General features: G+C 36.9%; 1 protein-coding gene across 1 annotated transcript in view; it reads right to left on the minus strand.

Annotated features, from left to right (window-relative positions):
* Positions 1 to 13,360: 13,360 nt before the first annotated feature.
* LOC143251794 (protein gooseberry-neuro-like) overlaps positions 13,361 to 23,410 on the minus strand; it is a 49,326-nt gene continuing 39,276 nt past the window's right edge. Inside the window, exons 5-6 of the mRNA XM_076503039.1 lie at positions 15,690 to 15,748; positions 13,361 to 13,513 (exon numbers count right to left, since the gene is read on the minus strand). Coding sequence (XP_076359154.1) covers positions 13,361 to 13,513; positions 15,690 to 15,748 — 212 coding nt within the window. The remainder of the gene's footprint in view (positions 13,514 to 15,689; positions 15,749 to 23,410) is intronic.

The raw sequence follows: 23,410 nt of genomic DNA on the forward strand, positions 1-23,410 counted from the left end.
GTAACACGAAGATTGTTCTACGTCAAATAAATATGTAACGCTAGTTTTATTTTGTTGTTATAGTTAAAACTAGTTTAACGGTGTTGTTATAGTTAAAACTACTTTAATGGTGTTGTTACAGTTAAAACTAGTTTAATTGTGTTGTTACAGTTAAAACTAGCATAACTGAGTTGTTTTTTCCAACTGAAACAAAAGTAAGGAAATTACGCTATTCGAAACCAATCCAGGAAAAAAATATATAAAATAAAGAATCCAGTGACAATGGTTAAAACAGCACAGTTCCCCCTTGTCCCTCTAAATAAAGAATGCACATGAAATTTGTATGTTATTATTTGTTTTCCAAATCACTTTATATTACTACTGGCGCTGTTTTCATCAGTACTATAATTCTAGGGTCATTCTATTTCCGGACACCAGTTGGAACGAAACCATTTAAAATGAAACACTTTTTGGTCAGTAAACAGTTAATTTTGATACTGTGCAATAATGGATGGGTGGCTTAGGTGTGGGTATAACGTGGTTTTATCTCGTCAGTGTAATATATGGTTAAAATCCTAGATCGAAAAGAAAAACTGAGAACCCAGTACACTCACAGTGACCATAAGCGACATCTACACGCTGAATAATCGCTTGCTGCCGTCTTCACTCTTAGCCGCCACAAAGAGCCGTATTCACCAAAGGTGACAAAAGCTCACCAGGGAACTTTTGACAAACGTCTGCCCTTTGTATAAAGTCATGTAAACGTGTTATTGGGAATTGTAACGTGGTCGCCCATCTTACTAGACTGTTGTCGGCTTTCCTGCTGGCAAAGCGGGCTTAATTACCACATTAATGGATCGAAGGGAAGAGAAATTTCTCGAGTTTCAATGTGCTGGCACCCCAACTAATCATGATAATTACTGTTTCAAGAGATCCCAGTGTGGTATGCCGCCTGCTCAAATATACGAGAGGAAGGAAGTACTTAGATGTGAGTGAGCACAAGACAAAAAAGATAAAAAAAACTCGATCTTTATCCATGCCTTGGCTCCTCTCTCTCTGTTTCCACCCTGTACGAAGACCACGGGGGTGGTGGGGTGTATGACTTAGTTTGGCAATTGAGCTTGTAGAACAAGCCGCTATTAGTTGTATTCTTGTACGGCCTGGTGACTACTTTCATAAACAATGTTCGTAGTGTGTGAAGACCGTGAGGTATGGACTAAATGGACCGACCAGGCTTGTCATAGTTAATGAGAATTAATAATATTTCCGAGTCGAAGTTACAAGGTTCAAGCCACAATATCAGCTGCTCCCTGCCTTTGATGGGACCGCCACCTGTCGGCTTTCACCCTTGTATAGTTTATAATGTGCAGATAATTGCCTATAAAAACTATTTATGACGAGCCGTTTTTTTTTAATCCATCTAACTGAGTAAAAACTCTGAATCTACACTTTTAGACTAAACAGCCCTGCATCGTGAAGATTACGAATATATACAGCCCTGTATAGAGAAGTTACGAAATACAGCTCTACAACAGGTACGTCACGATATATATAACTTTGCATCCAGAAGGTCATGAAGTGCATTCATAAAAACAATCTTGATAGTTTCCAGAAGATCATGAAGTGCATTCATAAAAAACAATCTTAGTGGTTTCCAGAAGATCATGAAGTGCAGTCATAAAAAAAAACAATCTTAGTAGTTTCCAGAAGATCATGAAGTGCAGTCATAAAAAACAATCTTAGTTGTTTCCAGAAAATCATGAAGTGCATTCATAAAAAACAATCTTAGTGGTTTCCAGAAGATCATGAAGTGCAGTCATAAAAAAAAACAATCTTAGTAGTTTCCAGAAGATCATGAAGTGCAGTCATAAAAAACAATCTTAGTTGTTTCCAGAAGATCATGAAGTGCAGTCATAAAAAAAAACAATCTTGATAGTTTCCAGAAGATCATGAAGTGCAGTCATAAAAAACAATCTTAGTTGTTTCCAGAAGATCATGAAGTGCAGTCATAAAAAATAATCTTGATAGTTTCCAGAAGATCATGAAGTGCATTCATAAAAAACAATCTTAGTAGTTTCCAGAAGATCATGAAGTGCAGTCATAAAAAATAATCTTGATAGTTTCCAGAAGATCATGAAGTGCAGTCATAAAAAACAATCTTAGTAGTTTCCAGAAGATCATGAAGTGCAGTCATAAAAAATAATCTTGATAGTTTCCAGAAGATCATGAAGTGCATTCTATAAAACAATCTTAGTTGTTTCCAGAAGAACATGAAGTGTATTCATAAAAACAATCTTAGTTGTTTCCAGAAGATCATGAAGTGCAGTCATAAAAAATAATCTTGATAGTTTCCAGAAGATCATGAAGTGCAGTCATAAAAAACAATCTTAGTAGTTTCCAGAAGATCATGAAGTGCAGTCATAAAAAATAATCTTGATAGTTTCCAGAAGATCATGAAGTGCAGTCATAAAAATATAATCTTGATAGTTTCCAGAAGATCATGAAGTGCATTCATAAAAAACAATCTTAGTTGTTTTGTGAAGATCATGAAGTGCATTCATAAAAAAACAATCTTAGTGGTTTCCAGAAGATCATGAAGTGCATTCATAAAAACAATCTTAGTTGTTTCCAGAAGATCATGAAGTGCATTCATAAAAAACAATCTTAGTGGTTTCCAGAAGATCATGAAGTGCAGTCATAAAAAACAATCTCGATAGTTTCCAGAAGATCATGAAGTGCATTCATAAAAAACAATCTTAGTGGTTTCCAGAAGATCATGAAGTGCATTCATAAAAACAATCTTAGTTGTTTCCAGAAGATCATGAAGTGCAGTCATAAAAAACAATCTTAGTTGTTTCCAGAAGATCATGAAGTGCAGTCATAAAAACAATCTTAGTTGTTTCCAGAAGATCATGAAGTGCAGTCATAAAAAATAATCTTGATAGTTTCCAGAAGATCATGAAGTGCAGTCATAAAAAACAATCTTAGTAGTTTCCAGAAGATCATGAAGTGCAGTCATAAAAAATAATCTTGATAGTTTCCAGAAGATCATGAAGTGCATTCATAAAAACAATCTTAGTTGTTTCCAGAAGAACATGAAGTGCATTCATAAAAAACAATCTTAGTTGTTTCCAGAAGATCATGAAGTGCAGTCATAAAAAATAATCTTGATAGTTTCCAGAAGATCATGAAGTGCAGTCATAAAAAATAATCTTGATAGTTTCCAGAAGATCATGAAGTGCATTCATAAAAACAATCTTAGTTGTTTCCAGAAGATCATGAAGTGCAGTCATAAAAAACAATCTTAGTTGTTTCCAGAAGATCATGAAGTGCAGTCATAAAAAACAATCTTAGTTGTTTCCAGAAGATCATGAAGTGCAGTCATAAAAAAAAATCTTGATAGTTTCCAGAAGATCATGAAGTGCAGTCATAAAAAACAATCTTAGTAGTTTCCAGAAGATCATGAAGTGCAGTCATAAAAAATAATCTTGATAGTTTCCAGAAGATCATGAAGTGCAGTCATAAAAAACAATCTCGATAGTTTCCAGAAGATCATGAAGTGCATTCATAAAAACAATCTTAGTTGTTTCCAGAAGATCATGAAGTGCAGTCATAAAAAACAATCTTAGTTGTTTCCAGAAGATCATGAAGTGCAGTCATAAAAACAATCTTAGTTGTTTCCAGAAGATCATGAAGTGCAGTCATAAAAATAATCTTGATAGTTTCCAGAAGATCATGAAGTGCAGTCATAAAAAACAATCTTAGTAGTTTCCAGAAGATCATGAAGTGCAGTCATAAAAAATAATCTTGATAGTTTCCAGAAGATCATGAAGTGCATTCATAAAAACAATCTTAGTTGTTTCCAGAAGAACATGAAGTGCATTCATAAAAAACAATCTTAGTTGTTTCCAGAAGATCATGAAGTGCAGTCATAAAAAATAATCTTGATAGTTTCCAGAAGATCATGAAGTGCAGTCATAAAAAATAATCTTGATAGTTTCCAGAAGATCATGAAGTGCATTCATAAAAAACAATCTTAGTTGTTTCCAGAAGATCATGAAGTGCAGTCATAAAAAACAATCTTAGTTGTTTCCAGAAGATCATGAAGTGCAGTCATAAAAAACAATCTTAGTTGTTTCCAGAAGATCATGAAGTGCAGTCATAAAAAATAATCTTGATAGTTTCCAGAAGATCATGAAGTGCAGTCATAAAAAATAATCTTGATAGTTTCCAGAAGATCATGAAGTGCATTCATAAAAAACAATCTTGATAGTTTCCAGAAGATCATGAAGTGCAGTCATAAAAAACAATCTCGATAGTTTCCAGAAGATCATGAAGTGCATTCATAAAAACAATCTTAGTGGTTTCCAGAAGATCATGAAGTGCAGTCATAAAAAACAATCTTGATAGATTCCAGAAGATCATGAAGTGCAGTCATAAAAAACAATCTTGATAGTTTCCAGAAGATCATGAAGTGCAGTCATAAAAAACAATCTTGATAGTTTCCAGAAGATCATGAAGTGCATTCATAAAAAACAATCTTAGTAGTTTCCAGAAGATCATGAAGTGCAGTCATAAAAACAATCTTGATAGTTTCCAGAAGATCATGAAGTGCATTCATAAAAAACAATCTTGATAGTTTCCAGAAGATCATGAAGTGCATTCATAAAAACAATCTTAGTTGTTTCCAGAAGATCATGAAGTGCATTCATAAAAAACAATCTTAGTGGTTTCCAGAAGATCATGAAGTGCAGTCATAAAAAAACAATCTTGATAGTTTCCAGAAGATCATGAAGTGCATTCATAAAAAACAATCTTAGTAGTTTCCAGAAGATCATGAAGTGCAGTCATAAAAAACAATCTTGATAGTTTCCAGAAGATCATGAAGTGCATTCATAAAAAACAATCTTGATAGTTTCCAGAAGATCATGAAGTGCAGTCATAAAAACAATCTTGATAGTTTCCAGAAGATCATGAAGTGCAGTCATAAAAAACAATCTTGATAGTTTCCAGAAGATCATGAAGTGCAGTCATAAAAAACAATCTTAGTAGTTTCCAGAAAATCATGAAGTGCAGTCATAAAAAAACAATCTTAGTAGTTTCCAGAAGATCATGAAGTGCAGTCATAAAAAACAATCTTAGTTGTTTCCAGAAGATCATGAAGTGCAGTCATAAAAAATAATCTTGATAGTTTCCAGAAGATCATGAAGTGCATTCATAAAAAACAATCTTAGTTGTTTCCAGAAGATCATGAAGTGCATTCATAAAAAAACAATCTTAGTGGTTTCCAGAAGATCATGAAGTGCAGTCATAAAAAACAATCTCGATAGTTTCCAGAAGATCATGAAGTGCATTCATAAAAAAAAACAATCTTAGTAGTTTCCAGAAGATCATGAAGTGCAGTCATAAAAAACAATCTTGATAGTTTCCAGAAGATCATGAAGTGCATTCATAAAAAAACAATCTTAGTAGTTTCCAGAAGATCATGAAGTGCAGTCATAATAAACAATCTTGATAGTTTCCAGAAGATCATGAAGTGCATTCATAAAAAACAATCTTGATAGTTTCCAGAAGATCATGAAGTGCAGTCATAAAAACAATCTTGATAGTTTCCAGAAGATCATGAAGTGCAGTCATAAAAAACAATCTTGATAGTTTCCAGAAGATCATGAAGTGCATTCATAAAAAAACAATCTTAGTGGTTTCTTTTAGGCTGTAACTATAAACTGTCCTGATATATCTCATAAAATACATCTTAATATTAAGCCGCGGAAGCAGGGTTACAAAATTACAAGGTTATAAGCAAGGTGTATCATAGTACAGCTGTTACGGTTTTACTGTGTCTTGTATTTTTTTGTGCGTGACCCTATGTGTAAAACAAACATAATTGCTTCATATTATTATCGGAATTTTGATCTTTCTAGACCAGGGAGGATAGGGTTCGCTGGGAGCTTTTCCTCCTCAAACAGACATAACACTTCGTGAAACTTTTGTTTTCGATTGGCGCGCGCAGGTTACTCTGAAGTGTATCCCTCTATCAGTGATCGTTTACTAAAAACAACTCTTGGTTATTAATCTGCAACAGGCCACGTGCGAGAACCTCACAGTAAATGGTCTAAGCCTATAAATTATCCAACTTTTTGACACAACTCATAAAACCACGTGGTGGCCATCCTTACGTAATTAAGCCTCATTGTGTTCCTCTCTCCTTCGTAGGCAGAGAAACAGAAGTTATGGAAAACAAACAAAAAATTAATGTGGCATCTTACCGTAGGCGTCTTATCTATTGACGTAAAGATGGCGCTACACTAAAGTTAATAAAAAAAAGCTGTTTGAAAATAAACACAAAACTCGACAAAAGGCTATCGGTGCTCTTCCCGCCACGGGTATCGACACCCAGTTTCTAGGATTGTAAATCCGCAGACTACCACTGTGCCACTAGAGGGTAATCAGATAACACGCATCAGTTGTTATTGTTTCTATTATAGTGCAATACGATATATTCTTTCAGTATATATCATTAAAGGCATTTCCAAATTTTTAAGCCTCTTTAATCGATCCAACTAGTCAGAGAAAATTTTAGGTAAAGCTAAACAGTGTCTGAGCTTACATGAACATTCAGCGCCAGCTATCGTCACAGACTTGAAACAGATAGAAAAGTTTAGATATCTGGCGAGAAGAAACACAAAAACATCAAGCAGCGCCACGAGCTTGACACATTGCAGTTATTAAACATTCAGGTGGAGTTAAAAATCTCGTAAATGTGTATCATGATAGGTGGCGCACTGTACGCCTCAACGTTTTCGCTACTAAACTCGATGGCTCTTTCCGTTGTAACAGCTCTTAATTAAAAATGAAAAAAACAACAACAACATAATACTAAAATAAAACGCAATCACAACATTTAAATGTACTTAACAGTGGGTACTGTGTTAATTAATAACGAAATAACTTATATAACACGAAGACAGTAGGTTAGGTGATAAATGAAACATATTGCGAACACAATTCTAATACACAATCTTACTGTATTAGGGTTACGGCAGTCGTGACAGGTAGTGTCACCTGCATATCAAAGGTGAAATTTTATTTTTTATTCCTAAAGAAGACACGAAGATTTCCTGGTGATGTATCACCAACAAAAGGGAAACCTGTATAACTTTTACAGTTTATTCAAGTCGTCAAATGTATTTTAATGTGGAACCAGAGAAGTAATTCATAGGTGTACAAGAAGAAAAAGAAAGAACACTTGATAGACACTTTTATTCTTGTCAACTATGTTCTCTTCTCCGATTTCAAAATTTAATATTTTTACGACATTTAATTCACGTTCGAGTGAGGTCGCTTCGGTCAGTTTGACTCTCGAACACAATGAAAAATACTAAATTTACAAAATCTCTCTGTTCTTTTGCTTTACTTACCCTTACCACGGATAGGGTTAACAACGCTCGGATTTTCTTTCAATGCGCTGGATAAGATTAACAACGCTCTGTGCGCTGAATTAAGTTAAGAACGTTTGGGTTTTCTTTCAGTGCGCTGAGTAAGGTTAACAATGTTCGGATTTTATTTCAATGCGCTGGATAAAATTAACAACGCTCGGTTTTCCCAGTTTTTTTTTTTTGCTTCTAGCGTTGTAAGTCCGCAGACATACCTTTTTGCCACAGGGAAGGAGCAACCTAGAAGGAAACTGAGAAAAAAAAAAAAAACGTGTACTGAGAACACGATTTTTTTATAAATAATTCATAAACGATTCAAACGTTTTAAAGGCACTCCAAACACTGTAAATATGGTAGACACCTGGCGAGAAAAGTCACTACTAATCAATTAAATAAATATTTAAATGAAAGTTATTCGGTGTGAAAAGCTTGAGTTCTCTACACTACTTGTTTGTCGACTGACGTCACATAATCAGTCTAACAACATCACAGGATCTTCTCCTGTTCTGAACAGTCAGCTACAAACAACATTTAGCAGTGAAAGTTTCCTACAGAGTAAGCTTGATTCGTGTAAAGATATGTGCTCATTAGGGCTGGATTTTAATCATCAGAACTTCGTCAGATAACACAAACCCGCAATCGCTGGCCATAACGAACCATTTAGCCTATTTATATAATTAAAGTATTTATAACAAATATAAAAAAAAGAAGACGAGAGCGAGTTGGATAGATAAAAATCAACCACGAGAAACGGACGGGAACAGCAGTTGTCCCAGGTGATCATCATGAGACTCGAGGTCCGTCTAAAACACAACACTACAGATCTGTCAGAAATTAAACTTGTCAGCCGCTAGTGGGAAAAAAAAATTATATATATATATATATATATAACGAAAAACACCGTATGTATGTACACAGGAAGTGATGAAGCCACGATCTGATAGGGAACTCGAGCGGAAGTTCGAGAAAACACACACTAATAATAATATAAAGGAAAACGTACCAGAAAATCCCAGTATTTAAAACATTCATGGACGTAGTTTTCTATAGATAGATTAGCTGACAATTTTAAAATTTGCTTTCGATAGACACCCTTTGATTTTCTTCCCTACCTCTTCAAAATCGGTTAAGTGTGCTCTGTTTTTAAATTATACATCGTTTTGAACACCACCCTCTCAGTGGCACAGCGGAAAGTTTGTTAGCTTTAGAGCAAAGCCACATTGTACTATCTGCTGCGAGAAATCTAACCCCTGGTTTTAGCTTCGTAAGTCAGAAGGCTTGTAACCGTTGGTACCCGCGGTTGACACAGTATAGACAGCCATTTGTGTTTTGGAATAAACGTTCTTGCCATTATAAGCTGCGACAAAATCAACATTGGTGAATTATTTCTAATACAGATCTTTATAAGCTTCCTCGTAATCTGAGGGTCACGGGTTCGAACTCCCGTCGCACCAAACATGCTCGCCATTTTAACCGTAGGGGCGTTATAACGTGACGGTCAACCACACTATTCGTTGGTAAAGAGTAACCCAAGAGTTGGCGGTGGGTGGTGATGACTAGCTGCCTTCCTTCTAGTCTTACACTGCTAAATTAGGGACAGCTAGCACAGATAGCCCTCGTGTGGCTTTGCGCGAAATTAAAAAAAAAAAGCTTCCTTCATAATTAGAATTTATGTATTTTTATTTTAAGAGTTTGAATTTTTTAAATCTGCAATTCGTACGTTCAAATCCCGTCACAAAACGTATTCATCTATTTTTTTAAATAACTTTTATCTTAAGTTTAGCTTTAATTTAACAGTTGTAGGCAAATGTGAATTATATTATTTTATTCCTTAGACTAGAGAGATGATCAGTTGAAAGTTTTACATAACGAATGTATCGAAACCAATCTTATACAAGGTAAAATAGAGCTTAGGGTTCGATTCCCAGCAGCTTAACGAGCCCGTTGTGTAGCTTTCCGCTCTAAAAACCAAGAGCAACATCAACGATACAAAATTAAACCCGACGCTGGAGCTATATTGTTAAAAGTGCTACGCCATAGACAGGAACATCACGTATTAACTAATACAGCAACAGCGACACCTATATTGTATACTTTAATATCTGTAACAAAATAAATTTTGGATGTCAGTTCTACAGTTGAAAATTGTCTACCGTGACCAGGAAAGAATGTGACGTCATCAACTATAGAGAATTCGAGCTTGAAGACCCATTCTTTGTGGAGACAGACAAACTATATGCTTCAGGTTGTTTTTTTTTTTTTCTCTCAGTGGAAAGGGAATTGGAAAATTAGGTTTGAAATTAAGGGACCATCCGTACTGTTATTAAACTAAGACTTTCCAAAACATTTGCTTCTCAATTAAAATCAAAACTTGTATTCGCTCAGTTTCTCTGTGAAGTGGTAATTTTTCACATCACTTAATTAATAACGTACTCACGTGTTAACTCGTCTTTAATATAATCACTTATCAAAAACAAAACAAAACAGAGGAAGTGGAGGTCTGGAGATTTTTATTAAGCCCCCTCTCCATTTCAATGGCGATGGTTTAATGTCGTGATCAAAAAACTTCCACTCTCTAACCTTGATGTCTGAAATGGCAGCCGTATCATTCGTTTCACTTTTTACAAAAGTGGTATCATTCCATACAGGATTTCTTTGTGCTAGTTGATGATGGACAGGTCGCTACAACTCTGTACAAAGCAACTGACTTTAACGACTAGTACGGTACAGTTACTAGGTATAATACTCTAACGTATCGTCCTTGTAACTTGAATGTTTTCTAGACGTGCCTGTTTCTATCGAGTGTAGGAATAACTACGGGAATCACAGTTATTTCAACACAACAGTTAGGCTTACCTAGAAATGGGTTTAACGTTATATAACTTTAAAAAAAAACTTAGATATATGCATTACAAATTAATTTTTTAAAGTCCATCACGGTTATTTCAACACAACAGTTAGGCTTACCTGTAAATGGGTCTAACGTTACACAACTTAAAGAATACATCTTTGCATTATCTCTGCTCTCTTCGTATGATTTTGGATTAAAGTTTTTAACCACAGAATTATATATGGGGATGAATCTCATCAGCTTTTTAAATACATTTTTTCTTTGAAATTATAAATGCAACCACTCAGAGAAGCAGAGGAGGATGAAAGCATCAGCTTTATTCAGCTTAAGTCAGCAAAGAATTATTATAATTCATACCAGCAGAAGGAGCAAGAGCGGAGTTGTCTTTAAACCCTAATTAGCGACACAGATTTTAATTCGACTAATTTACGCAAAACATTGGTTGTGAGCTTATAAATTTATTGGTTACTTCATCCTCAACCCAAGATGAATCACTAAAAAACCAAAAAAAAAAGACAACCCTAAACGCAAATACCATCAATCTCACTAATTACTATTGAGGTGCCACCTATGTATTTAACATAGAAAATAAATGAGTTCTTTATAAAAAAAAAAAAGTCACATTTCTTTACTCTGAATAACAGACAAAAACATAACATTCCTCATTGTGACGCAATATGTGGACCTCCACCGACAATGAACAGTTTCAAAACAAGCCGATAAATGCTCAACAGTTGATGAGAAATTAGATGTTAGTAATATAAAACAGTTATCTTCCAATAAACCAGCGAGATGGTAGAACAAAAAAAACAACAACAAATGGTTAATCGGTCTCTGCATAATTTTGGTTTCGTGTTTATGAACGGCAAAGCATTTAATAAAACTAGGTTTAAGAGAACAATTAAAGTTTGAGCCCCATGCTTTCTTTAATGCCAGTTTTAACTGTCTTATTATAGGTATGCCCAAACTGGTTAATGCTCTCTTGGTATAGCAGGACTTACTTAAATGATGGATCAAAACAAAGACAGAAAAAGACGAACTTTCCTTATAATCCATACACACACTGCAACAAATAAACGTATTTTACTTTCATTTGTGTTTACAGTTATGCCCACGATCCAACTGTTCCTGACGCTATCGGCCCGACATGGCTAGGTGGATAAGGCACTCAGCTCGTAATCTGAGGGTCGCGGGTTCGAATCCGCATCACACCAAACATGCTCGCCCTTTCAGCCGTAGAGGCGTTATAAAGTTACAGTCAAACCCACTATTCTTTGGTACAAGAGTAGCCCAAGAGTTGGCGGTGGTTAGTGATAACTAGCTGCCTTCCATCTAGTCTTACACTGCAAAAATTAGGGACGGCTAGCGCAGATAGCCCTCGTGCAGCTTGCGCGAAATTCAAACACAAACAAATAATACATGTTCTAGGTTTTGTGTCTATGCTTACATAAAACATCGAGAGCTCAAAGTTGAAAAAATTGTTTTTGTCGAATTTAACACAAAGCTATTGGCTCACGTTTTTTGTTACACTTTTGTTGGCATGTACATCCTTGATAAAAGTATTGTATTTTTTGCATAATTATCTCGTCGTATGCGTTTGTTTTATCGAATTTCGTGCAAAGCTAGGCAACACCACCCACTGCCAACAGTTTGGCTTCTATTTTACTGTCAAAAAATGAGATTAACGTACGGCTGAAAAGGCGAGTATGTTCAGTGACAGGGATTCGAACTCATAATCCGAGCGCACATAGCTCTCAAAAGCAGGTTTTGAAACCCGCGGTGGACAGAGAGCATAGATAATCGATTGTGTAGTTTATGTGCTTGAAAACAGACGAACAAACAGATCATTACCTATGAAAATGGAGTTAGATTTCAAATAACAGCTATTATTATAATAGAAACAACAAGATATTTACTATTTCTGTTGTTGTTTTCCATATTGGACGGAACTAATTTTAACCCGTTTGGTGTTGTTTTTTTTAACTCAAAGAGTTAATTGTTAAAAATACAATTGTTTTTAAAATTGTTTGGTTTAGAATTTTCGTATAAAGTTACACAAACACAAGGATGTCTCCTCACGACCCGGCATGGCTACGTGTGTTAAGGCGTTGGACTCGTAATCTGAGGATCGCGTGTTCGAATCCCCATCGCACCAAACATGCTCGCCCTTTCAGTCGTGAGGGCGTTATAATGTCACGGTCAATCCCATTATTCGTTGGTAAAAGAGTAGCTCAAGAGTTGGCGGTGGGTGGTGATGACTGTCTGCCTTCCTTCTAGTCTTACACTGATAAATTAGGGACAATTGCGCAGATAGCCCTTGTGTAGCTTTGCGCGAAATTCAAAACAAACAGACCTTACAGCCGTGCCCAATTTTGAACTGATAAACTAGAAGGGAACTCTAAACACACACATCCCACTACCTATTTGTCTCACCAAATAACGAGGATTTTTGCCATCGCTATTAAATATACCCACGGCTCCCAAATATCGTGAGCAATGTTTCCTTTCAGAAACGAGATATGAACCACATATCTCTGGATTCACAGTCATGCCCGGCTCATTTAAAAACCTGAGAAGAAATAAATCAACGACTCATATTTGATTGTAAGCTCAGTGATACCTTCGGGATGCGCCCCCATCACGATTAATTCTGCATCTTTCCATCTTCGATACTAGTAACTTACTGCACTTCGAAGTAGCCTTAGTAAAGATGAATCTCAGAACGGCTGGTATGGGTATTAACACTTTTATTGATATGGAGAGAACAACGTTTCGACCTTCCTAGGTCATCTTCAAGTGGGTTTATCGTCACCAGAAAAGCCTTAGTAAAGGTCAACTGATATATTTTTTGTATCCTAAAGAAAGGAAGGACGCGATTGTTTTAAGCTAAAACAGTTCTTTTCACATCTCATACGTTTCTTCACGGACTCGTGCAACTCAGAAGCGCCCACCAACAGAAACCACCTGCTTCTCAAGTGAACTACACACAACACCACGCACCAAAATAAAACGTAAAGCGCCAAGCGGCAGACCACCAAGTGCAGATACGCCGGCGGTGACTGGTAAAACATTGCGGCTCTTTTAATCTTTGCCGTTACCGGTCGCCGTAGGTTGGGAAAGGCGACTGTGGGGACCAGGTGAGCGCCATTTCTTTAACGGCAGCGTTCCGAGGCGGGACCGTAAGGTCAGCCTCGTCAATAGAGGACGCGATGCTGCTTTCGCGTGCAAGTATGGGTATCGTCCATCCCTAAAGTAAAGGAAAACGAAAGGCCACACAATTTGAACCCATTTTTACTTACGCTCGATAGAGGGCTCAGTACTTAAATTAACAGAAAAAAAATGTTTCAATGATATTCTAGAACCGGGGACAGTATGGAAGTATGACGTCATGCAATGTGTGAGGTCCCAGTATGGAAAACGTGGTTTGTTATAGCACGCTCACAAGTTGGAGATTAATTAATAAAAATATTCATCTGTGAACTATTACCTCTTTTCCCTAAAACGACAATTAATTCAAAGGTGCTGTTTATCCAGAAATTATTAATGGCTCTTCTCTTGACCCATGAAATTTTAAATTAAAATTAATCAAAGAGCCGCCCTCAACGGGGTCAAAAGGGTCAGGAAGAAACGAAGATGTTTTATCAAGAAGAACTACATACATACTGAGATTATCACCAATAGATATTTGATAAAGACATGCTCCCTCGTATCATCATCAATGGATATTTGATAAAGTCATGCACCCTCGTAACATCATTAATGGATATTTGATAAAGACATGCACCCTCATGTCATCATTAATGGATATTTGATAAAGACATGCACCCTCACGTCATCATTAATGGATATTTGATAAAGACATACACCCTCATGCCATCATTAATGGATATTTGATAAAGACATGCACCCTCATGTCATCATTAATGGATATTTGATAAAGACATACACCCTCATGCCATCATTAATGGATATTTGATAAAGACATGCACCCTCATGTCATCATTGATGGATATTTGATAAAGACAAGAACAGTGTTCTTACACTGTGGTAACAGTGATACATAGTTTAAATGCGTGTCTACAAGGACCTTCTGAATACTATTGTCCATGGACTCCACTTTTTGTCGGGGAGGGGGGCTAGTGTGACTTTGGAAAGTTCTTGTTTAGAAGTTGTCCAGGAAAAAAAATCCTCGTTAAAAAAGAAGAAGAGAGTTTTTAAGGTGAGCATGTTAATACCTAAAATTAAATCCACTTGAAAAATGAGGAAATATTGAACTTCATATCTTCTTGTGAACACATTCAATGCTGAACCGAGTTTCCTAATATCTAATGGATGTGTATGTTGGTTTGTTTCTGATACTCATTGACCCGCCCAAAATTTTGAAATGACAGACTAGAGGAAATGTAGTTAGCCAACATCACCCATCGCCAACTCATGACCCATTCTAATCAAATAGTGGAATTTGACAGTTACTCTTTATAACGTACTCACAGCTCCAAAGCCTGGGGTGCGATTTTGTGGCACAAGAATGCATATCATGAAGTCTCATATTCACAGACCAACCTTAACCACTAGGCCACGCCTGGTCCTTTTATTTATAAAAAGTATTAAAGAAAACCTTTATACTGAGTTTGATTTTAGAAGTGAGGAAGACGTCATCCACACGCCTGGTGTAATGGCTTAAATTCAGACGGAGAAATATGTACCTACTATTCTTCGTGAAATTCGTTATTTATTTTCCGTTTAGTCTATCATTTCAAAATTAGAAACAGGACAGCTCGCGCAGTTGATCCTCTTGTAACTTTGCGCAAATATTCGAAACAAACAAGTACCAGAGACACCTAGTCTGGTGGCAACTAGATGGTTAGAGATATTCTGAGTTTTAACAACTAGTGAAATATGGACAAACATGTATCTGTTTTCTTGTACGTTCGATTAGTGTTTTGTCATTTAAAGGGTTAGAATTTTACTCTTGCACGTTAGGAGGAGACCCTGCTATCTTTATTTACCATGGTCAGCTCTGGTCAGGATTAAGCCACTTTCAGAGATCTTTAAAAAAAAGTCTGAGGACGCGTGACCACTAATTCTAAAGAATCCTGCTCGGCGAGATGAAACAATTTAATGGCATGACTTCCCGGACAGATGGGATCAAACAGATGTTAAAGCACGTGCGCCGTGACCACCATGTCCACAGAGAACGTGAGCGGGCATGAAGATGTGAAAAATAGAACGGAACCAATATTCTCACACTGGTATCAACGACGACCAAAGAAACGCGCCACCTGTCGTGTCAACCCTGTAGGGTCAATCTTAGATTTTAAACCATATGGGCAACGTTTTCCCTTACTCTCAGTACCATCGATCGAGTAACGAAAATTGTGATTCTTCGTGAAAGGTTTTGTGGTTAAGTGAACTATATATACTTTTATCATCGCTGCTAGTATTTCAGGATACAACAGTTTATGAAGTCGCTGGACAAAGGCTACAGGGAAAATGGCATTTAAACATAACGACTATTAGAATTAGTTGCACATTTTCCGAACCAAATTATTATTTTTTCCTGTTAGTGTTAACATTTAAATTTATAACAACGTCAGTGTTTTACCACAAAGTAAAATTCGAAAACGTTCAACTAGATACGAATTTCTTAAAATATGGTATTCGGTAGTCAAACGTAGATGCTCATTTTTTGATGGTGAAGCTTCAAAAATATTTACATTAAAAAAGAAGAAGAATAGAGAAGTTGCCAGCACAGCATGTTTATCCGTGGATGAGCGGTTCACTTTGGATTTCAGCCGATAGCTCCGCCACCTCTTGACAGATCTGATATCTAATTACAGTTTTCGACCACGCCCAAGGTCTCTGAGATCAGTTCACTCTAATCCTGCATAAAATAATTTCATTTTGAGGGTAGGTAGGTAGAGATCCTGATGAAAACTGAACCAGGTACATGCGCGCATCGTGCTTGATGTTGTTGGCGCACATAAAATACAGTTAATAATAGGGGAAACAAATATCTTACAGATTTATTCACTCTAATCTAGCCTGTGTGTGTATGTGTTTCTTATAGCAAAGCCACACTGAGCTATCTACTGAGTCCAACGAGGGGAATCGAACCCCTGATTTTAGCGTTGTAAATCCGTAGGGACGTAATCCAGCCTAAAAGAATTTCAAGTGCCGTCGCAATTGAGTATTCCCTCTCACTTTTGTTGGAAGTCGCTTAGCCAAGCTTGACCACGCACTGACCAGTAATTTATTAAACTGTTTCTCTCACAGAAAAATAAAATAAATATATATATATAATAGTGATCATTCTTTGCCTGCTTGTAAGAGAGGTACAAACCATAGCAAGGTAGTAGTTAATACGTAGGGGTGGATATTATTAATTGCTCAACATGGTCTCAGATTTCTTTTAAAATAATCTAAAGGACTTTTACAAACATCTAATTTAGGTTGTCGAGATTTACAAACGCTATTAAGACTTTCAGTTTACATAAAACATAGATAAATTAGAGAACACGTGAGGACGGTAACAGCCAACGTGGCCGGGTGGTTAAAGCACTTGACTCGTAAGCCAAGGATCGCGGTTTCAAATCCCCATCACACCAAACATGCTCGCTCTTTCAGCTGTGGGGGCGTTATAATGTGACGGTCAATTCCATTATTCGTTGGTAAAAGAGTAGCCCAAGAATTGGCGGTCTTACACTGTTAAATTAGGCACAGCTAGCAGAGATAGACCTCGTGTAGCTTTGCGCGAATTCCAAAACAAACAGCCTATTATCTACTGGTTATTCTGATTCTGACGTCAGAAGAGCCAACTCACCAATGTTTGAAGTTGTTACTTTATACACCAAGATGTTATGATCTAACTTGGGTAATATAGAAACAGTATCCACTAACTTCAATACATGATGTCCATCATAACAACTGCTGCTTCCATAGCGACTGGCATTCATTAATATTGATTGTTTAAAGAAAGAGGGAAAACAAGTAATAAAATAAATATGATGTAATGTTAAAAATTACAAAAACCAGGTGGAGCTGAATATATGAAACCATACAAAAACCACTGCATCACTAACCACAAAGGCAACGTTACAATCTTATAGGTTTGTTTTTTTTAATTTCGCACAAAGCTACTTGAGGGCTATCTGTGCTAGCCGTCCCTAATTTAGCAGTGTAAGACTAGAGGGAAGGCAGCTAGTCATCACCACCCACCGCCAACTCTTGTGCTAATCTTTTACCAACGAATAGTGGGATTGACCGTAAAATTATAACGCCCCCACGGCTGGGAGGACGAGCATATTTGGCGCGACCGGGATGCGAACCCGCGACCCTTAGATTACGAGTCGCACGCCTTAACACGCTTGGCCATGCCGTGCCCCAATCTTATAAGAATTAGCCATTGTAAGACTTAATGTTTGTATTCAAACTTGAATACATGCAAATAAAAACAACTGAACATTTGGTTGTAGATAAAGGTTTTTGTAAATATTTGGCCATTTAGGTGGTTATTTTCGTATAGTTTAGTATATACATCCTTACATTGTTTCTGTATTTTTTAACATTGCCATCCCAATATAATAATTTTTTTTTACGATGTGCATAAATAGTTTTCCGACCAATACTGTGTTTCTTGTATTTCAACCGGCTTGGAAAGTTATGGATAGAGGGAAATGTGTCTTCATCAATGGAAAGAAATGAATATAGTGTTGTTGAAATACTCTTATTGTACACTTATCTAATTCTACTGGACTATAAGAATGAAGTGTTTAAAAATGAGGTAGGCCTAATGCTTATATCTTATGACAAATAAAAGGTTTCTGGTTCGCTAACTTTTATAATGTTTTGTATTTTAAATCAGTCTCTATAAATTTAATATATCCCTATAAGCTACTGTGTAGTTTTACGATTTAAATAAGACACCTGGGAACGTAAAGTACAAATAATAAAATATTAACTGCATAAATCCATTTTCAAAGATACCTGGATCAAGTTGGCCAACACTTTAACCACCTGGCACTACCCTAATTTTTATCAATATTGATTAGAGAAACAACAACAACAAATACTAATTTATTCATCAAATAATTAATCATATAAATATAGGTGAATTAAAAGAACACCACGTGTATATAATATACAATAATGTTTGAATCTTACTTGAACTGCAGTATCACTTCTGAATGATGGCATGAAAAACAATTACATTTATAATATCGACTGAACCCTAACCAAATGGGACACCAATCCGAGTTCAAACTGTTAACAATTTCTGCAATTTGACATTTTTTAAAATTATATTAGATTGAATACCATGCAAATAGGAACTGTACCAACAGTTTGTACTTTTGTCGGCCCTTACCACTTAGGGCTCGGCATAGCCAGGTGGGTTAAGGCGTTCGACTCGTAATCCGAGGGTCGCGGGTTCGAATCCCCGTCGCACCAAATATGCTCAACCTTTCAGCCGTGGAGACGTTATAATGTGACGGTCAATCGGACTATTCGCTGGTAAAGGAGTAGTCCAAGAGTTGGCGGTGGGTGGTGATGACTAGCTGCCTTCCCTCTAGCCTTACACTGCTAAATTAGGGACGGCTAGCACAGATAGCCCGTGTGCGGATTTGTGCGAAATTTAAAACAAACAAACAAGCTTAACACTTAGAGATTTACATGTCCGCTGTGGATCTGAAGATTCTTGGTTTGAAGCTCGTTTCCACAAGTACCAAAAACACGCTCTGTACTTTGCAGCTATGGGTGCGTTAGTAAAGTGACTGTCAAATCCAATTATTTGTTTGTACACCAAACCGAGATTTGGCGATGGGTGATCTTGACTAGTTGTCTTCCGTGTAGTTCACCACTACAAAACCAGAGACGGATATGTGCGGATACTCTTTGCGTGACTTTGAACGAGACAGCCTCCCTACTCCCAGTGGCTCAGTCTAGAGGATTATAACGGTAAAAAAAATCACCGACTTTCATTACCCTTGATAAGCACGGCACAGATAGCCAAACCGAAACCTACCAACTGTTGGAGATTCTTAAACAACAAGAAAAAAAAAATCACCGACTTTCATTACCCTTGATAAGCACGGCACAGATAGCCAAACCGAAACCTACCAACTGTTGGAGATTCTTAAACAACAAGAAAAAAAAAATCGAATCAAGTCTACCAGTTTAGAAAATTTCATCATCGTCTGTTTATAACTTTCCAAATTACCTTTACATTAAGTAAAAAACAAACAATAACAGGTCGTTATTCGTATCGGCACGAAAAAAGAAAAGATATAATAGTGAACTCGCGTCGTGATCGTGAAAGACCCGAGAAAACGACAAATGCCCTTTGACGTCTTCGTATTTCTGAGCCACGTGTATCAATAGCGTCACGCTTTCGAAATTACACCTGACGCAGCGTTAAAGGCATAGCTAAAACTTGGAAACTGGAGCATCCAAGAAAATATACCTCCAGCATACGGCTGTCATTGTTTTAAACTCACGAAGTTTCAACCGAAGCTGTGGTCGACTTTTGAAAACTGGATAGCCTACGCGGTGCACGCCGTTACACAAACAACGGATAGGGGTGACCGCGATAATTTATCTCTGTCAAAGTTCTTCTCACCAGAAAAGATAATTCTTAATATCCTTGGACAACACAACTCAATCTCATGCCATTGTAACATACTTGGGGTACCACGTATTTTTCATCTCAATTTCATTCGCTGAGACTGACACCCCATGCATACTGACTAATCAACGTAAATACACGAAAACGTCATTCGATATTATATTGGATACGATTATACAATCATGAAAGGAGTCCATTCGTCAGGGAAATGACGGACGATTTAAAATAAATCAATTACGTTTACATATCACGTGCAGGTCACCCGAGTAGCGATTTACTGTAATATATATATAGCCAATCCCCCTCCAAGTGGCACACAGCGGCATGTCTGCGGACTTCCAACCCCGGAAATAAAGTTTCGATACCTGTGATGGACAGAGCACAGATAGCTCATTGTGTAGCTTTGTGCTTAATTTCAAACAAACAAACAAACAAACAAATTATCGCCATTAGGATGTTTCGTAATCTAATTAGAGATCTTTAAAAGTGATCCTAAAACATTTTTATTGGTGTGTGCGCGCGCGCATGCGTCTATGTTTATGTTATAGCCTTATATATTAATGTAGCCAATAACCTTATAATCATGACAAGAATGTAACGTTTCATAAAATAAAAATATAATTATGTTCAGTCTACAGGTACAACGATTAAAAAAAAAAAGCTACTTTAACTGTTTAACTGGTCGACATACTTTGCAACTTTTTGTAAAAGGAAATTATTAGAAAGTTACCGACTTTAAACAAGGTGTTTTTATGTTCTTTGGTGCCTCTCTGACTTTCCACAATGATAACTGAATAATGACACCGATTATAAGGTCATGACTGTGTCCTCCCCTTCACATCCCTCCAGATTTTCAAGGAACAAGTACATGTACGCCTTTAGAAATGTCCCTTAAAATAATTCGAATACGTTTGTTTTGTTGTTCTTTAACTTTGCGCTAATATACACGAGGACTATCTGCGCTAGATTAGATGTCCGTGATTTTCAAGTTATAAACTAGAGGGTGTGTGTTTTCTTATTGCAAAGCCACATCGGGCTATCTGCTGATAAACTAGAGAGAAGACAGCTAGCTACTCTGGATCAGTTACAGTCCTTTCCCGGGCTGCTATAATCGAAAAGTGGGATATGTTTAGCGTAAACTTCGGATCCATATTCTGACACGCTAGCCATGGGACACAGTTGGCCTAAATCCGAATGTATGCGTTATAAAACACACAGTCGCTTGGTAATACTTACATAATAATTTAAACGTCATGCCACAAGCTATTTCTTTACCTACGAGTCAAAAGGTCAGTATAACAAAATATTTATATAAGAGGTCAAAGATGAAAAGCACAAACTGCTTTATACACAGGGACAGCAGACCAGAACTTCAAGGTGTTAACTAAGGATTAGATGTGATTGAAATAAAACTTTTATATGGATTTACAATTTTCTCAGCTTCAAACAAGTCACGTGAACGGCCATGTTAGTTAACCCTTATAACATAGACTTGGTCAGTAAAATGGCGACCTTACATGCCGACATACTTATAGGTAACGTTAGGGTCGTTTCATACTGACCAAAGTAAGAACAGATAATATGTGTGTGTTAACAGCAACACATGAGAAGTCACAAAATAAGGCAAAAGCTGCGTATACTAGTGCCCTCTGTAGTTCAATTGTGGAAGTATTAAAGAACAAAAAATTCACCGTTTCAACGTGTGTGGCTATGCAGAAGGAATACCGTCAATGACACTCCCACTTGCACCATGTAATTTTGACAGTCCAGTCAATGGGTCTGTATGTATACTTCTGCAACAGTACTGACGGTCAAGCCTGCTTCTGATATCTATTCTAATCAGAATAAAATGTTAATATTTTCAGACCCCAGGTGCTGGAAGAAGAAACAGAAAGAGTGAAAAAGATGGCAACAGCACCAAGATGACTCGACGAAAGGATATTTAAGCCTAACTGCCGTGATACGAACGCAATTTTAATAACATTCATCATGAAACTTACCCTGGATTTTAATTATTATAACATCACTTGTAAAAAAACAAAACAACAACTGGTCTCCAGCTACAGACGTATTGATAGTTTATCAAAACATTACAGAGCGTCTGTTACATTAACAGCACTGTAAATATTGAGCGCAGGGGTCATCATTTCCATTCTGAATGGTACTTTAGTCTTTAGAGGAAGGCAAAGATAATAACAATAGGTGATAGACTTTTGTCAGTAGAGACAGATACAACAACAATAACAAAAACCACTGTGGAAGTCTTTAAATCAAGACTTTGAGGCTAGCGGCTACAGTGGAAAATTCTTTCGTTTTAGGTTATTCTTATTGGAAACATTGGCTATAGTAATTAAAATGTTCAGCTTGTTTGGTTGCTGATCCATGAGGTTAAAATGTTCAGCTTGTTTGGTCGCTGGTCCATGAGGTTAAAATGTTCAGCTTGTTTGGTCGCTGGTCCATGAGGTTAAAATGTTCAGCTTGTTTGGTCGCTGGTCCATGAGGTTAAAATGTTCAGCTTGTTTGGTCGCTGGTCCATGAGGTTAAAATGTTCAGCTTGTTTGGTCGCTGGTCCATGAGGTTAAAATGTTCAGCTTGTTTGGTTGCTGGTCCATGAGGTTAAAATGTTGAGCTTGTTTGGTTGCTGGTCCATGAGGTTAAAATGTTCAGCTTGTTTGGTTGGTGATCCATGAAGTTAAAGAATTGTATGCTTGCATTAACTTTCTGGTGATTTTTAGACACTACGTAACCTTCCCTTTTCTCTCTGTCTTTTCAGCTGTGTTTTCTCTACGTTTTTACCTCTTCTTCAGATTCGCTTTGAACGCTGTCTGTTTCAGTTTCAGTTCTGGAGAAGAGTCGATACATCGCTAGAAGCCGGGTTTCGATACCCTTGGTGGGTATCGCACATACAGCCCATTGTGTAAATTTGTGCCTTGCTTCAAACAAAAGAGAAAGAATAAAAATGTCTATCGGAAATGCATCTGTTCATTTAATCAGAATCCACACTTCGAGAAGCGCTGACGTTTGTGACAGTTTCTTCATGTCCAACTGTAACAACCATTGCTGTTTGTCAACAAAATACTTTGAATTTCAGGTTATTCCTAGGACTGACTTACGATTTGCCACTTTTATAGTTAACAGTATTTCTGGTTGTTGTTAAACACAAAAATACCAACTACGGGTATCGAAACCTGAATTTTTGAGTTGTAAATCAGTAAACTTTCCCAGACATTCATGTCTGATCTAAGTGACTGTGACAACTAGAAGAACATGTATATTCCACACTTACTAAAGGATTGGTTTGGTTTTGTTTGAATTTCGCGCAAAGCTACTCAAGTGCTATCTGCGCTAACCGTTCCTAATTTAGCAGAGTAAGACTAGAGGGAAGACAGCTAGTCATCATCACCCACCGCCAACTCTTGGGCTACTCTTTTACTAACAAATAGTATGTTTGACCTCACATTATAACGCCCCCACGGCTGAAGGGGCGAGCATGTTTGATGTGACGGGAATTCGAACCCGTGA

The sequence above is a fragment of the Tachypleus tridentatus genome, chromosome 6, assembly GCF_004210375.1.
Source record: "Tachypleus tridentatus isolate NWPU-2018 chromosome 6, ASM421037v1, whole genome shotgun sequence".
Taxonomy (NCBI): Eukaryota; Metazoa; Arthropoda; class Merostomata; order Xiphosura; family Limulidae; genus Tachypleus; species Tachypleus tridentatus.